This window comes from Peromyscus maniculatus, chromosome 12, assembly GCF_049852395.1.
Source record: "Peromyscus maniculatus bairdii isolate BWxNUB_F1_BW_parent chromosome 12, HU_Pman_BW_mat_3.1, whole genome shotgun sequence".
NCBI classification, from domain to species: domain Eukaryota; kingdom Metazoa; phylum Chordata; class Mammalia; order Rodentia; family Cricetidae; genus Peromyscus; species Peromyscus maniculatus.
In genome coordinates this window covers 67,866,606-67,882,957 of record NC_134863.1, presented here as the reverse complement: position 1 = coordinate 67,882,957, position 16,352 = coordinate 67,866,606, and the positions used below count along the sequence as shown (strand labels likewise).

The following is a 16,352-nucleotide window of genomic DNA, read 5'->3' as shown; positions in this document are numbered from 1 at the left end:
ACAAAAATACAAACATTGGGCACAGCAAGCCCTAACATCATTAATTATGTATGTACCTGCCCCAAATTATTATCTTGGTCAAAGCACAAAAATCAGTTAATGAACTGTGGTTTTTGCACCAATGCATATGGTTTTGTCTAATGAGGGCGGAATCTCAAAGTTTCATATATTAGCATCATTGATGATCTAGTTAGCCATAGCATTAATAGTTAATAAAGCACTAACACATATACATAAATTTCTATCCCCAAAGGAAAGAAAGAATTCCTTTTACCTGGGAAAGGCCTCTAAGACTTTAGAAACCACATATTTCTGTTTTCAAAACCTAAGAATTCATAGCTCAGAATTTTCATCAAGCACTGAATAGACTATAAGCCTGAATAACTTTGGGTGTATGTTAATAAAATAAGTGCTCCAATCTCCAACTTCCAGACCCAACAGCAATTTCCAGGTGGTTAATCTACTTACATCATCTGTTATTTTTTTTTTAAGTATAATCCTAGTTAAAACCTACCAGTTTAGAATATTTAAGAAAATAAGCCATGTGTGGTAGTGTGTGCCTGTGACTCCACAATTAGGAGATGGGAGCACAGGATTATGAGTTCAAGGTCAGTTTGGGCAACTTGGTGAGACAGTCCCGAGAAGAAAAACAACTACATTGCCAGTTCCACAAACTACCACTGTCACTAATGACAATCAAGTCTTTTCCCGTGAAAGGCCAGGTGTTCCTGAGACAACCATTTTGTGTGATTCTCAAAATAAGCTAAGAAAATTTGAATAGTGGTTGGACAGATGCACTTGAACATGAACCCTTGGAAATGATTTGAGGGGAGGGACCAAAGTCTGTACGCAGTTTTCATACTATTGCTCATTTGAGTACTTCGAGAACTGCCATTTACAAACGTAATCGTTTCTTATATGCCTGTCCAATCTATTTCCAGTTAATTACCTGATATCATGATGAACTTCCTTTTCATACTTCTCTTCTCTGCGTTTTCTATGACAGCAGAAGAGGATGGCCCCGATGAACACAAGAGCAAGCAGCGTTCCTATGATTGCTCCTGCAATCGTGCCAGCTCGATTTGAAGCTACAAGATTTCAACCGAATTAGTAGGAGGAAGAAAACCCACAACACATGGCTTACTACTGAAAGGATGGCATATATAGGTAGACTCATTGCATATATTAACTTTTAAAAGACAGATCAGCAAGGCTTTTGTCTAGGAAGAAAAATGTGTAAAAATACTGTTTTTGAATGTTGTATCACCAGAATTTAAAAGCGGATGAAATTTGAGTCAAAGCCTTCTTGATTGGCACACCAGTGTTATGAGCTTCTCGTTCTTTAATGGCTAAATAGTGTACCAAAGCTGACTTGACAACTTTTAGCTACTAAAATGATGGTCTCATTGATAAAGTGTAGTGTCTTTTCAAATCCAAGTGAGCATCCTTGCCTTCAATACACCCTCGCTGACTAAACTGAACGAGGCGATGAGAGAGAGGAGCCAAGTGGATGAAATCAGTCACTTACGAGGGACAACGTCCAGACGTAGCATACACTGGTCAGAGCCCACTCTGTTTTGGACTGTGCAACTGTATGTCCCAGAATACTCGGAACTGGCATTTTTCACAGATATAACAGGTGAAGTCATTTCTATGGAAGAAGTGGGGGGAGGGGAGCAAATTTATTTTTACAGGATGTAAAATGTAGTACTTTCCATTTTTAATAACGCTAATAAACCTTACAGAAGTCTGACAAAGCTATGCAAAGACAGACAATGCTGGGCGCAAGCACACTGCCAGAGGCAGACCCACATCTCCAGATTCATGCAACGAGTCTGCGGGCCCAACAAGCAAGCTGACGGTTACCACAAGCCCTCAGCCACAGCCTCAGCTAAAGCAAGGTGGTTGGTCCACCGCAGAGCAGCTATATTATCAGATGCATGATTACATTTAGCCAATGTGTAACTTTTTAGCTCACGTTACTTCACATAGGTTGTTTGGTTTAAACGTACACAGGTAAATTACTACTGTATCCGTGACTCCACTTGGATACTTTTGCCACTAATTTGTGACCTTGAACATTTCTCCACATTAAAAAAGATGTGCCAACGTAACTAATTACAATATCCTAAAGGTGAAATCTTTCTAGAAACATTTCTTCTTTGAGGACACTTGGTTGTGATTATAAAATACTGAATAACTTTCATAGTGATTTGGATCGTTCTACATAGACCAGGGAATTTAAAATGTAACACACACATACAAACTCTACTAGGTTTAAATCCAACAGGGGCCTATGGGTACCATTTTGGGCCGGGAGCAGTACCTGCTAACCACGGAGTAGGCATTTTCTGGGAGTCTGACAATTTTTGCCATTCATACCGCAGTGGAAGGGAACCTTCTTTTGGTTCACATTTTAGTTTGAAGTCATTTCCAATCTCTTCCGATCCATCCACGAAACATCTTGTACCTGAAGGCTTCACTGTACAAAAAGGAAACAAATTACAGCTTTATCTAAGAGAACAGAATGTGATTTTCTAGTGGATTCCTTAAGCACAGAGTACGATGCACAGCCACTGACTCCTTTACCAGCCACTGCGGGGCTCGGGATGGACAAGGGCACAGAGAATGGTATGTTGTCAACACCAGTTTAGGCAGCTTTAGCAAACACAGACAGGTAATGAGCTCAGGCAAGCAGCCACCGCATAAAGTTTCGCGACATCTCAGATGCAGCTCAGCTCTGTGCACGGCCATTCCATAGGCGCATGTCAGAAAAGCGGGGAGATGAGGCTGGATGATGACGCTCCCAGAAGCTAGCCTCCACTCCTTACCTATTCTGTGTCCTTGAAATGCAGCCATCTGTGAGTACGTGCCAAGTCATATCTCTCTAGGTGTCGTGACTGGACAACCGGGGCACTTATTAATAACGCGGACAACGGGGACAATCCACTTTAGTGCAGCGCAGACCATTTAACATTAGGTATTTACATGAATTCAAATCCATTCAGACAGCAGAGTCATAAAAAGTAAATTGGAGGTTATCCTTCAGACCTCTGAGCAATGGTCTAGAGTGACAACTAATCTCATGACCTGCAGCTTACCCCGGCTCTGGCCTAACACCGAGGCATTGCACCGTTCTGCATCTCATTGAGGCGTGGCATTTATGAAGTGAAATTAATATATGTTAGTCAAATGGGTTTAAACAAATGAAGTAAAATTAATATACATTAGTCAAATGGGTTTAACAAATGAAATAAAAATATATGTTAGTCAAATGAATTTAACAAATGTGTCTGTATAGTCATTGTTTAGTTTTCTAGTATGTAACTGGTTTCAAGGCTCTATAGGTATAAAAGTTGGAGGATTTTCACCTGTTTTACATGAAATGACCTAGTTTTGCACATAGCCTACTCCTGTTAAAGACTTTAAATTACCTATAGATTGCTTGAAATACTTATTACAATGTAAATGATACTTAATTGTTATAATGATTATGACTGGAGAAAAATCATTAAAGTCTGCACATTCCATGAACATAAATGTTTCCAATTATTTTTTGATTCATGGTTGGTTCAGTGTGAGGATGTGAAACCCAAGGACACAAAAGGCTGACTGTACACCCACTAAGTGGTACTCATAGCTGCAGACAGCCTTCCTTCAAAATCTGGCCAGCTGGCTGGCTAGTTAGATTTCTATCATATAACATAGGTCTTCCTCCTGGAATTATGATTCTAATGAATATTACATACTTTTTTGGTCTTTTATTCTATAAGCTATTTTTTTTTTTTTAGAATAAACCATGTGTGTATGATTAACTGTCTTCGTTAAATGCTGATTACTATTCCACTGCATCAGTATAACACAACTGTGACTTCCCATTCAGCTACTGATGAACTCTATAGTTTGGGAACAGACAACTATAAAGCTTGCTTAGACAAGTTCATCAGGAACAAGTGTGCAAGTCTATAAAATCAGAATGCACAGCCAAGGAAGTATGGAACGCTACTACACAAGAGGCAAAAACCTGTAAAGGATTTGGTAATATTCTCCAAAAAGCAGACACCAGCTCTCGGACAGTTATTTCTGAGAAAAGGGTAGGCGAGTTGGAGACTAAACATGGAGTCGGTACTGTCAGGATGGAGGGCCCATTAATAATTAGTTCCTGGTGAAGGGGGGTAATGCAGGGTCGGTCTGGGAGCAATGCTGGCCAAACAGTAAGCCGTTATTTTCATTTTGCTCTAAGGCCTTGGGAAAAACAATGTTTGCTTTGAAGTCTGTAGTTGGCTTGACCATCTGTCTTCCCAGTCTGATAAATGCCAGAGCTGTTGATTTCTCCCCCAAGTCTAAGTTGATTCTCATGCTTTCAGTCATACATGAGTTTTCCTTGTTTCACCATTAGGAATAAAGTGGGTACTGGGACACTCACACACACTAAATGTCAAGGACCATTCCTGCTGCTACCACAAGTGTGCTTAGCCACAATGCCATCACTGCTGTTCCACCCACAGAAAGATACTCTGAGAATAGCTACACAAATCCCATTGCTTCCCAATGAACCTTTCCCAAATTTTGATAGCAAGCTGTCAATCACATTGTGAATAATATGAATAGCAGTATGAGATGCTCTACAATTTATCTGAACTCGGTAATTCCAGGCTAGTGCTGAAAGAAGGTATATGCAGAGTTACACAGCACCCGCTGATCAGGATCTGAGTAAGAGTTCAGACCGCTGGCTTAAAGAAACTGTCGCCAGCTTATGCAACTTACAAGCATCAAGGCCAGTCCATGTTTACATGACATAAACATAGCTAGCATTTCCAATGACACCACATTCCCTTCTCTGGAACCTTCTTCAGGTTCCCTTTCACATCATAAGAAACACTTTTAACTGGAGCCATTTTAAGATGGAGTGTCTTTAAGATCAGGACCCCTTGGGTGCTAAATCAGTGAGGTGGCCATCAACTAAGACAACTTCAGCAGTTGCCATTGGGATGTAATCGACGGCCCCCGGTCCCTGTCTGCTCACACAGGCATGCTTTAGCAGAGGCCCTGTCCGGAAACACTTACTCATCCTACCCTAAACTAAAACCACATTGTAGAGTTTGACAAGAGGTAACTCTCTTATTTAATTATTCCCAAGATTATCTTAAATAATTCCAGGAATCCGCATTTCCTACAAAAAGTGGATCTCCCTGAACATAAGACTTTGAGTCACAAGGCAGGGAAATTACTACCGTAACAGCTGTTTTTTACTTATAGAAGTCAGCACACATTGTGTGTACAGTCTACCACAAGGAAAGGTTCAGAGATATATTTGAGTTACAGCCTTTCAGAGCCTCCCAAGTTGAAGAGATTAATTGTACACATTATTTCAGATTCTAAAGATAAATAAATAACCTCTGTAGTCTTTGGACCTCTGTAGCTTACTAAGAAGTTGACACATCTCTTTTGTAGCTATCCAAAGGGAGTTATAAGGCATCCCAACATCTATCTAATTCCCTCGCCTGAGGAATAGAAACAGTTATAGCAAGGAGGTAAATAACCCCTCAGTCCTTATTTCAACTCCTACAGTACATCTCCTCCAAATGAAACATTCCAGTGATTTGGGGCTGGACAGATGGCTCAGTGGATACGAGTACTTATTAAAGCTCTTACAGAAGACCCAAGTTTGATTCCCAGCACCCACATCTGACAGTTCCTAACTGCATATGACTCCAACTTTTATGTTTCTGGCCTGCATGGGCACTAGTACACACATACATACCCCCACACAGACATCTACAAACACATAACTTAAAACAAATCTTTAAAAATACAAATAAATAAATACTCTGAGGAATTAATCATTTATCCTTATGAAAATAAAGGCTAAAACACAAACCATTTTAAAGCTGAATGAGGCCTTAGACTTAATGATAATTAAATCTTTGTTTCAAACTGATGGGCTGAAGCTAAAGGAAATGACAAGTTTGAATTAATTCTCAGGGAAATTTCTGAAGAGAAAAAGCAAACAACAACAAAAAACTTACACCAGTTAAGGTTAACTCCTGGTTCAGTCTGGTTTTGGTTTGTTTTCCGATGCTATAACCAAACACCTGAAGCTGAAGCTAGATCACTATTTTGAAAGGAAATTTGTCTTAGAATTCTGGAGGTCCAAGAACATGATGTCAACTGTATCTGCCTGGTTTCCAGTGAGGACCTCATGGCTGAAGCAAAACTGGCATTTGACCCCTGAAGGGGTCAACAAAGCTAATCAACTGTAACGGATATAGCAGCATTGGAACTACATCAATCCCTTCAGGAGAATGGAGGCTCCTTGACCTAATTACCTAAAACATCCACCCACTTCCTAAGCAAGCCTCAATGAGTTTTGGTCACAACACACTCAAATCATAGCAGAGTTTTACTTCTATTACCTAAGATCCTTTCACTGACTTTCACAGGTAGGCGGGCCTCTTCCTTTCTCCATTCAAAAAAAATCTCTGGACTAACTCTGTTTTCTACTGTCCCGGGTTTCATGAGAAACCAGCTGTGTCTGCCATGAATGCTGATACTATACGCTGTAGCCACTTTCCCTGTAACCACGGAACCCCCTTCGACACAAGGAATGGTACCTTACCAAGAACTGTCAGCAGGATTTTCTTATTCGCCACTCCAGGAGCTTTCTTCACTTTGCACTGGTAGGTGCCAATATCTGATAACTGCAGATTCGTTACATTTATAGACGCGTCACCAGACTGGACATCACTGTTCGTAAAATGTACTCGTCCTTTCAGATCTGGATAGTAGTTATCATAAATTTTGTCTCCAGAATACAAAATAATCTAAAACAAAGGCAAGAGAAAATGAGGAGATAAAAAAAAAAAAACTACCTCATTTCATAAAGGTCTGTATTTCCCAGGAAGATCCCTTGTTCTTGTCAAACTCAAACAAGAGGGTCACGGCTGGGATGTGACTGGATGATTTTCTTATATGAACAGTATGGGGAAAAATAACATACAAGAATACCCTTTTCCCCCCAATGTTAATGTAAAATACAAAAACCGAAAAATGCTGTATTATGAAACACCAGCTGTCTAATCATGCGCAGGATGAGAAAGCAGAAGAATGGAATGGGCTGAGTTGTGGCCTCATTCTCCACTTCACATGGGGAAATCAAAGTGGAGTTTGATAACATAATATGCCCTATAGTAACTGGAAGAAATAAACAAACAAAAACCACCCACAAACACAACCGTAATCTACACCAACTTCCTGTCTGAGGTGTTCATTATGCACAGTACAACTGAAAAATGTCTCTCAAGGATATCTTTTTTCTGAGCTTTTCTGTTTGGCGCTTCTAACATGTCCACCCCAGCCTGAGTCCACAGAAACATGTTTGTATGTATGTTAACTGCCCGTCACCAGGTCACACTCAAGATCAGTTTGCTGAGTAAACATACAGAGCAGCTGAAGGAGCCAGCACTGGTCTGGACACACTGGCCATTTCCTTATTCCTGTCTAGACACCCCCATGCGTCAACATCCATCAACACTCCTGTGTCCACAAACAAGGCACGCTGGCTTCCTCACTATTAAACTCCTCACTCACGTTGTGAAAAGCTATAGTTGAGTTCAAACAATCTACTTCAAGAGCACATTTTGACACATGCATCTCACTCTTCTTTTTTTGAAGCACCGAACAGATGTGTTCCCACTGTGTGTGACTTTGTAAACCAGCTTAGTGCTTTCCTATGATAACTGGCTAAGCGATGGGACACCTGGCATTTACCAGGCGATTCTCCATGTCTTCACTGATTTCTTGCAATGTGGTAAGGACGGTGCGATTGTTCCCTTGTAACACTTACACCAAGAAAGTCCTGGCTCTTGTCACATCAATTGATGCAACCTAGCCAAGCAATGAGCCGGGCTATTTTCATCAGGCACACTATGTGACTGATGTTTCTGTTACTTCCAAGCTGACAAAATACTTATGCATGCAGTATTTCGTTAAACTCTTCTAAGAGGTGGTTAGGACATATGTCCCTAGCAGACACACGGGTTTACAGAACATGGGAGACAGGGAAGGCCAGCACAAGGCTAATAAAAGCACAGGTGTCAGAACTGCACAAGTCTGGGCTCAAATCCCAACTACTAGCTGTATGACATTGGACTTGCTCCTTCCCATCTCTGGGCCTGTTTCCTCACTTTCATAAACATAACCATGCGCATCCTAGAGTCATTTTAAAGGTTAAGTAAGTCTATATAGTCATGTGCTGTATACAGATGTTTCTGTCAACCCTGGGGTGTGCATGTGCAATAATGGGTCCACAAGACTACTTCATTTATAGCTTAAATAAGTCTATATAGTCATGTGCTGCATACAGATGATTCTGTCAACCCCAGGGTGTGCATGTATGACAGTGGGTCCACAAGACTACTTCACAGTCATCTTCTGTCTGTGCAGGTACATTCTCTGCTGTTCAAATGACTGTCAAAGTCATTCGATGATATTCTCAGAAGACATCCTTCATGCTGAAGCATGCATGGCTGCCTAACTTGAGCACACCGACACTGACCAGGATGCGGCAAGCACATAGTAAAGTGTCTCACGGGGATAAGACTAGACATGTCTCCTGCCCGGTCTTCCAACTCCATGTCCTTAGTTACCATCTGCTCCATGAACTCTATTCAAGTGGGAGTTCAGCTAACGTATGCTATAGCTAAAACACTATGGAAGCATTTCCGTACCTGTCAGCTTCCTTTTCATCTGATTTGACTGTGTGTTAAATGTAAGGCCAGGTTTTTAACCCAGAAATGACCACTCCAGACCAAGGGCCCGGCGTCATGCTTGTCTCACAACTGTGTGCTTTGTCCTTCGCTTGCAAGATTTGGGACCCTCCTTCCATGAACAGACAGACTATAAGCTCAGGGCACACTGTGCCTGCTGGTCTCTCCAGACACCTGGTCACAGACTTCAGGGTCTCAAGTAACTCAGAAGGACCGAAGACTCATGCTCTCCTGTGTTAACCACGGGCTCAGAATCCTGAGCAGGATGAGGGAAGAGAGTGCCGGACCTCCATCAGAAACCTGTGTTCATATGTGGCCTGGGGAGGCGTCTCCATACAGGTAAGGTGACCTGCTGACGTCCCACACAACCTAAGTCAGAAGCTCATTTATTAGTAAAAGGGGGACCTGTAGGGCCCTGGCCCCCGTTTTGGGTAACTGTTGCCTTGCTTGCTGACCTTAACCTTGATATCCTCCCTATGCTAATTCCCTGCTGGGTTCCACCCTCCTGAATGCTTAAGGAAAGATCCTTGTCTGTGTATCCTGCATAATGGGCGTTAACAGCTTAGATGCAAGATTGTAAAATATGGCAGCGACCTTCTGCCCTCCAGGGTTCTCCCATTGTGCTGTAAGCCTGTATTTAAGACCTCCTCCCTCCTTCAATAAACGGCATTGGGGGAGGGAGGGGAAGGTATAAACCACCATATATAATTTTATGTGATACTAAGGCAAGCACTCTTCCAACTGAGCTATATACTAAACTGTCTCCTTTAACAATTGCTTGAATTATCAATGTGTAAGTTTTTTTTCTTCTTTGATTAAACATACTCCTAAATAAAAAAAAGAAAAGAAACGTGTTTAGAATGCAGACATCTTCACGGGGAGAGAAGCGGGGAAGTAAGAGTGGAGAAGGCCACAGGGTGACCGGGAAGATGAGAGTCAATGAGACAACGCTGTCATTTGCTTTTCGTTTTTGTTGTTTGGGGGTTTTTTGTTTTGTTTTTTTGCTTAGGAAACAGATAGTTCTGGTTACAGAATCAGGGCAGAAGTAAATCCACAGCCCATGTCACTGACAACTACGGAAGCTTCTTCTTTATCTCCTACACAAATGTGTGGATTTATCAAAAATACTCATTTCTGGACTGCACTAATTTAATCATTAAGTGGAAGAATTTCATTTTCAGTTATAAAATGACCCCTTCTCTCTTATTTGGACAATACGTAAGATTGTTAAGTTTTCTGAAGGGGCCACATTATGTAGCGCAGGCTGTCTTCCGCCTCAGCCTCCTGTGTGTGGGAACGACGGGTGTGGACCACCACGCTCATCTCTTACAAACACTTGTATCACCATACCCCTGTGAAATCCTGAACTTACTCTCTTACCTCTGGTCTAGTGTTTTTCAAATGAAGTATGCCAAATGAAGTTAACAGATAGCATTCTAAATAAAGTGACTACTAAGCGCGTGAGTCAGTATGTTACCGGGGGTTGTGCTGTTGTGTGCCACACCCACCCCTTATGATCATTTTGTGTGCTAGGAAAAGGGCTCTAGGGCAAGGAACCCATCACCAAGAGTGAGGACCCGAGTTCGACCCCTGGAATTCACATGGTGGAAGGAAATAGCTTCCCAAAGCTGCCGCTAACCTCCACCGGCTCACCACCATGGCAGCATTCACATGTGCAGAGGCGCACAAATAAATAAAAGGTAAGACAACAAGAGAAGATTTCATTCCCTTCTTAAGTAATTCATCGTACGGGCTATTTAGCTTGAGGAAATATGGCAGATAGGCTCTAGCAATAATACTGTACACTTTTCTTACAATATACTACTGTATCTTCATCTTCTTTAACGAAACTGACTTACCCACTGTCCCTCACACTGTGTACACTCCTGTCTGTCTGCTCCCGACACCCTCTATCCCCTGCTCTGGCCCCTCACAGCCATACCCAGGCTTTCAGAAATTTCCATTGGTCCTTGCCTGAAGTAGTCTTTCACGTACTTCATTCATTACATGTGCAGTATCTCCTGCGTATGTCAACACACAGCCTGACTGTGTTCCTCACTTCCACCACACCTGAGCAGATGGGGGCTTTTTCCTCCCCCCAACACCCAGTCTGTGTGAAGACACACCGGACATTGGCACTGATGTGTGCAGTGACGAGCACTGATCACACTCACCACCTGCACCTGCACTGACCTGTGCATTGACCAGCACTGATCACACTCACCACCTGCACCCGCACTGACGTGTGCAGTGACCAGCACTGATCACACTCACCACCTGCACCCGCACTGACGTGTGCAGTGACCAGCACTGATCACACTCACCACTTGATCCACCTTCTGGTTATCAGAGGGGGATAGCAGCCACTCGATGTCCAGTGGTCCATCGTCTACGGTATCCAGTGTGAACTTGCATGGTAGATAAGCAGTTTCCCCTTTCGCTTTCTCGATACTCTGGTCAGGAGAAGTGATGCTCAAACCTCTGGTGACATCTGCAGAAAGAAACACATACATGGGACTAAGCTTCTGCTACTGTCCTGGCACATGACGCTGTGGCCATTCATGAGAGCAGAGTGAGATGGGAGAGAGAGAAAGGGAAAGAGAGAGAGAAAATGGGCAGTGGTGGCGCACGCCTTTAATCCCAGCACTTGGGAGGCAGAGGCAAGCAGATCTCTGTGAGTTCAAGGCTAGCCTGGTCTACAGAGTGAGTTCCAGGACAGTCAGGACCAATACACAGAGAAACCCTGTCTTGAAAAAACAAAACAAGCATAACAAACAAAAAAATAAATAAATTTTAAAAAAGCTAATATTGGTGTTCAGATCAAGATCCAAGGTATGAATAGTCTGGTCATTAGCTTGATTTATAACAAATTCAATTATAAATGAATCATCCAATAAACATCTTTTAAAATCATCTACAACATAAAAGTCTCCACAGAACTACTTGTCATTTCTACCAGTTTCTCTGTGATGCCTTTTGTTATTCTGAAACACGGCCCCATTCATTAAGCCACGCTGGACTGGAACTCACTTTGAACTCTAGACAATCCTCTCACCTCAGTGTCCTAAGTGTCCTATTTTACAGGCATGAGCCACTACTCCTGCCTCTAATGGATTTCCTAAGCATGGACTCAAACATCTCGTTGCTCAGGACACTAAGTTTCACCATTTTGGGCTAAGAAGCAGCTTTACCACTTGGATGTTCAGTGTTGGGTGGATTCTGAATGGTACCCAGGGCCTGCCTCCCCCTCTCCCCATCCTCTCTGTTCACCCTCCCCATGCCTTCATCTTGCACCTATCATTAACACACTGGGCAAAATGAGGAGTCAATCCCAAGACCCCATTCTCCACAGTGGCTATTTGATGATGTTTCTCCAATAATGTATGGCATTATCCTTTCTATCAGGTGAGGATTAATCTTAATACACCATCAGAAACAATATAATGTTGGTAAAGTTGAAGCTCCAAGAGCAGGAACTAAAAGTCACCATCCTAAGCTTTTAACAGTAGTATTTAAGGGCATTACTCACACTGAAAAAAGAATGAGTGCAAATCCTTTGCGTTCTTCTCTTAAATCACACCAGTGACAAGAATGCACTGGGTAAGACCCAGGGCCAGGCCTCCAGATTCCTTGCTAAATCCCTTCTCGCCTTCTTGAGCACTCTTACCATTGTGCAAACAATCCACATGAGGTGTGTGACCTGCAGCTGTGACTGCCCAAGATGCAACCACAGCAGACCACCCACAACCCGTCTAGACCAGCTTCTATGGCGTCCTGAGTGAGCCCAGAGCTTCCTTTCTCATCCTAGCCTACCCTGACACCCAAGGGACCGTGGACACATGACTTCTGTGTTACGTCTCTAAAGCTGGGGTTGGTTTTTCACCCAGCAGCGGTTGATCGACCATCTAAACCTACTGACTGAGACCAAGCAACAGCTTAGCATCGTCCAGAAAGCATGCTGGCCTTCTGTTTGTTTCATGCTTACACATGTATTTAATTACAATACGGTTTGACACTGATGTGTGGCATCTCCGGAGTCCCTGCTGAAGAGATATTGGAACTCTGGGATCCTTTTTATAATATCTGATAAGTTTAGCCCTATGCCTCCCTCATTTTCAAAGACTGCATTCTACTAGCTCTCCGCCCTCCAGTGAGGTGTCTGTACTTCCTTCTAGGAATACTCATGGTAGTCACCTGTGTATATCCATCACATTGCCTCAGTGCTCATGTGCTTTTTTTCCTGGCCAATGCTACCCTGCACAGGACCTTTGAAGGTAGCAATCCTGATTTACCATTACATGATTAGCTTCCTTAGGGGCAGGGAACTTCTAAGTACCTCTGTCTCTTAAAATAGCACCTTATTAAGTGCTCGAAAGAATTTGAGATGGAATTATATTCTGATCAATTTTAGAGATGTCAGGGAAATATGAAAACCTGCCAGAAGGAATTCCTCCATTTCAAGTGGTCTACCTTGTGTTGCCCTTTGCTGGTGGTCAAGGTGCAGAGACTATATGCAGATTCTACCTCATTTTTCATGTACACTAAGTGAGTACCTACAAGTGGGTCCCCCAGATACCAGGAGATGCTATTCCGCTTAAGATATTTTAAGCAGTTTCATAAATGATTTTCGGTATTTCTCTTTTGGAATGTGTTTGCTCCTCAATGTGTTGTACTAAAAATGAACTGAAATCTCACGATCCTCACAAAAGAGTTCTTGAGTTTCCTAGCAACACTGAGAGCTCTCTCTGAAGAGGCATCCTTTTTCTTCAAGTGCTGAAGTATGCAACAGTCAAAATTGTATAAAACAAAAGACAGATATACTTAGTCTCACGTAGGAACTCTGTAAACTGCTAATATTTCAGTAAGCTAAGTGATAAATTAACTCACAAATTACTCACAGGTTCAGAGTTTGAAAACTCAATCAAATATCAAACCTTATAATTTTATTTAAATTGCTTTTTCAGGATTTAATGAAATAAATGGCATAAAAATTCAAGCTCCAAGTCCTTGCAGAGGCCAGTAATGAGTCCTCAAAACAGGAGTATATAAACAAACAGAGTGATGCCCATCCCACATAGACACTAATTGGAATAACATCTTCCAGCCCTTCTGCTTGCTTTTCTTATCTCCAATTTCTAAACCCTTGGGTCTTTGAAGACTCTCTGTTGCCCAGTCTAACTGAACATCAAAGCGATGTGATGTCATCAAAGAGTATTTTTCAGCCCTTGATGTCGCCTCCTCCTAAGCCTTTAGGAGGTCCGCTTCTACAAAGAACGGCACCAGGACAGCAATGGACGGAGCTGGTGCGCCAAGGGGAGGCAGTGCTCTGAATGGATGACACACATTGTCCCAGCGGACATCACCCTGTCAGCGTGGGTGAGCTGCAGCGAGCTCTGCCTGTCAATCATGCAAAGGCAGAAAATGCTGAGGAAATTTAAGGTTTCCTTTGTTTTTTATAAAAAGTAAAGATAAGACTTTTAAATTATGTTGAGTAAGGAAGCTCTTAGAGAAAAGTGTGTTTTTGGAGTCTTTGTTTTTTTAAAAAAAAAAAAAGTGGGAAAGCTCTTTACTATAAATATTTGAAGTTGGAAGCCATCACTTTGCAAAAACCACAGAAGCAAAAGCTTCAAATAGGAAAATTAAAAGGAGAAAGAGTAGATTATCTGGTGCCACAAAATCTATGCGGTGTCACAAAATCTCAGGGAACGTGGGTTACAAAGGGAAACATGGTGGCTTTCTACTAGAGCATGCTGTAATGCACCACCTTACCCAAGGGATCCAAGTCACTTTCACTAGACCAGAGTGGAAAGTGTGTGCCTGCCTCCTGATCAAAATTTAGCTGTCCTGGACATAATGCATACCAAGTTAAAAATTTACAAGCTGACCATGAAGACAGAAAAACCTGCAAAGTACATTTGCAAGGCCCGGGATGGGGGTGCTCACCTTCAATCCCAGTATCTGGGAGGCAAGCTCTGTGAGTCTGAGGCCAGCCTGCTCTACATAGAAGTTCCAGGCCACCAAGGCTACATAGTGAGACCTTATCTCGCAAACGAAAACAAAATAAAAAGTATATTTAGAAAAGAAGTCAATGGAAAAGGAGATGCTCTGTTTAATTACAGCCACATGACTTTCTACAAAAGGAATAATTTAACCCAGTAAAAAGACAATTATAGAGGAGAGAGGGATGGAGGGACGCAGGGGTTTCTTGGAGCTGCCAAGCTCTTCTTCCTGATGTTGCGATGGTAGAGGCACTTCTTTTGTCTATAGCTGATAAACAGAACCGTAGACTTGGGGTAACAGAAATATGTCACAGGTTCATCGGTCTAACATATGCAGCCAGGAGGTGGTGACACACACCTTTAATCCCAGCTCTAGGGAGACAGAGCCGGACGGATCTCCGTGAGTTTGAGCCATCCTGGTCTGCAAAGTGAGCTCCAGTACAGTCAAGGCTGCTACAGGGAAACTCTGTGTGTGTGTGTGGTGGGGAGGGGAGTGTAACATAGGCATCCTTTAGTCAGGGGATGCTGGAAGCAGTGAAGACTGTACTGTGTAAAATAAGGCCAAGGTTGCAGGAGGAGAGCTGACCCCATCCTTCACAGGGAAGCTGACCCTGTCCCTCTGCCAGGGGCAAAGTAGTAGTATCAGTGATGGCTTGGGTGCAGGAGAGCTGGCCCTGACCCTTGCCTGAGGGGGGCTGTTCCAGTGGAGGCCCAGACTGACCAACTCAACTAACACCCAGGCCCACATCCAGGGTTTTGAGTTAGCACTCCCCAACATCTACCCCGTCAATGACCTGCTGGAGCTCGTGAAGTGACCGATCCGGCAGAATGATAGTCACAGGATCTCCGTGACTTGTGCAACAGAAAGATATCTAAGAGGAGTTTCAGTGAGGGTCCAGTATGTGATGGTGTACCAGAAGCCAGAGGCCTCGAACCAGACCAATAACACACACTGCAATGAACATTTCCAAGTAAAGCTGTTTGGGCAAAAAGGTATGCTGTGTGACACTAGGCAGCTCCCAATGCCACAACAACAGTTGAATATGTGATGGAAAGGCGGGCAAGGAGAATCGAACTGATATGTAGATATACACACACACATTTATATATACACATATATGATTTTTATTTTATTTTATTTTAATTTTTATTTCTATTATTATTATTATTATTATTTGGTTTTTTTCAAGACAGGGTTTCTCTGTGTAGTTTTGCGCCTTTCCTGGATCTCACTCTGTAGACCAGACTGGCCTCGAATTCACAGAGATCCGCCTGCCTCTGCCTCCCAAGTGCTGAGATTAAAGGCGTGCGCCGCCGCCGCCGCCGCCGCCGCCGCCGCCGCCGCCGCCACCACCACCCGGCTAATTTTTTTATTTTTTTATTTTATTTTGTGGGAGAGGCTACAAGGGTTTAGGGCAGACATGGAAGGACTAGGAAATAAGTAGTACTGGGGTGCATGCTGTAAGATTCCCAAAGAATCAATTAATAAAAATTACATTTTAAAAAAAAAAGCCCAAGGTATAAGGGAATTCCTTGTACTTTGTATTCAATTTTGTTTTGTATTTCCAACAGTTCTTAAACTGTA

General features: G+C 42.6%; 2 protein-coding genes across 6 annotated transcripts in view; one reads left to right on the top strand and one right to left on the bottom strand.

The window, feature by feature from the left end:
• Btg3 (BTG anti-proliferation factor 3) overlaps window positions 1–3,540 on the top strand; it is a 47,859-nt gene extending 44,319 nt beyond the window's left edge. For 2 of the 3 annotated variants that reach the window (XM_076549127.1, XM_076549126.1), the window contains exon 7: window positions 1,007–3,540. The gene's annotated coding sequence lies outside the window, so the exon portion shown is untranslated. The remainder of the gene's footprint in view (window positions 1–1,006) is intronic. The other variant, XM_076549125.1, reaches the window with a different exon arrangement.
• Window positions 1–16,352, bottom strand: part of Cxadr (CXADR cell adhesion molecule) — a 65,405-nt gene that overhangs the window by 27,501 nt on the left and 21,552 nt on the right. For all 3 annotated transcript variants that reach the window (XM_042259497.2, XM_006983592.4, XM_006983591.4), the window contains exons 2-6: window positions 11,093–11,259; window positions 6,620–6,824; window positions 2,327–2,482; window positions 1,529–1,651; window positions 950–1,088 (exon numbers count right to left, since the gene is read on the bottom strand). In XM_042259497.2, coding sequence (XP_042115431.1) covers window positions 950–1,088; window positions 1,529–1,651; window positions 2,327–2,482; window positions 6,620–6,824; window positions 11,093–11,259 — 790 coding nt within the window. The remainder of the gene's footprint in view (window positions 1–949; window positions 1,089–1,528; window positions 1,652–2,326; window positions 2,483–6,619; window positions 6,825–11,092; window positions 11,260–16,352) is intronic.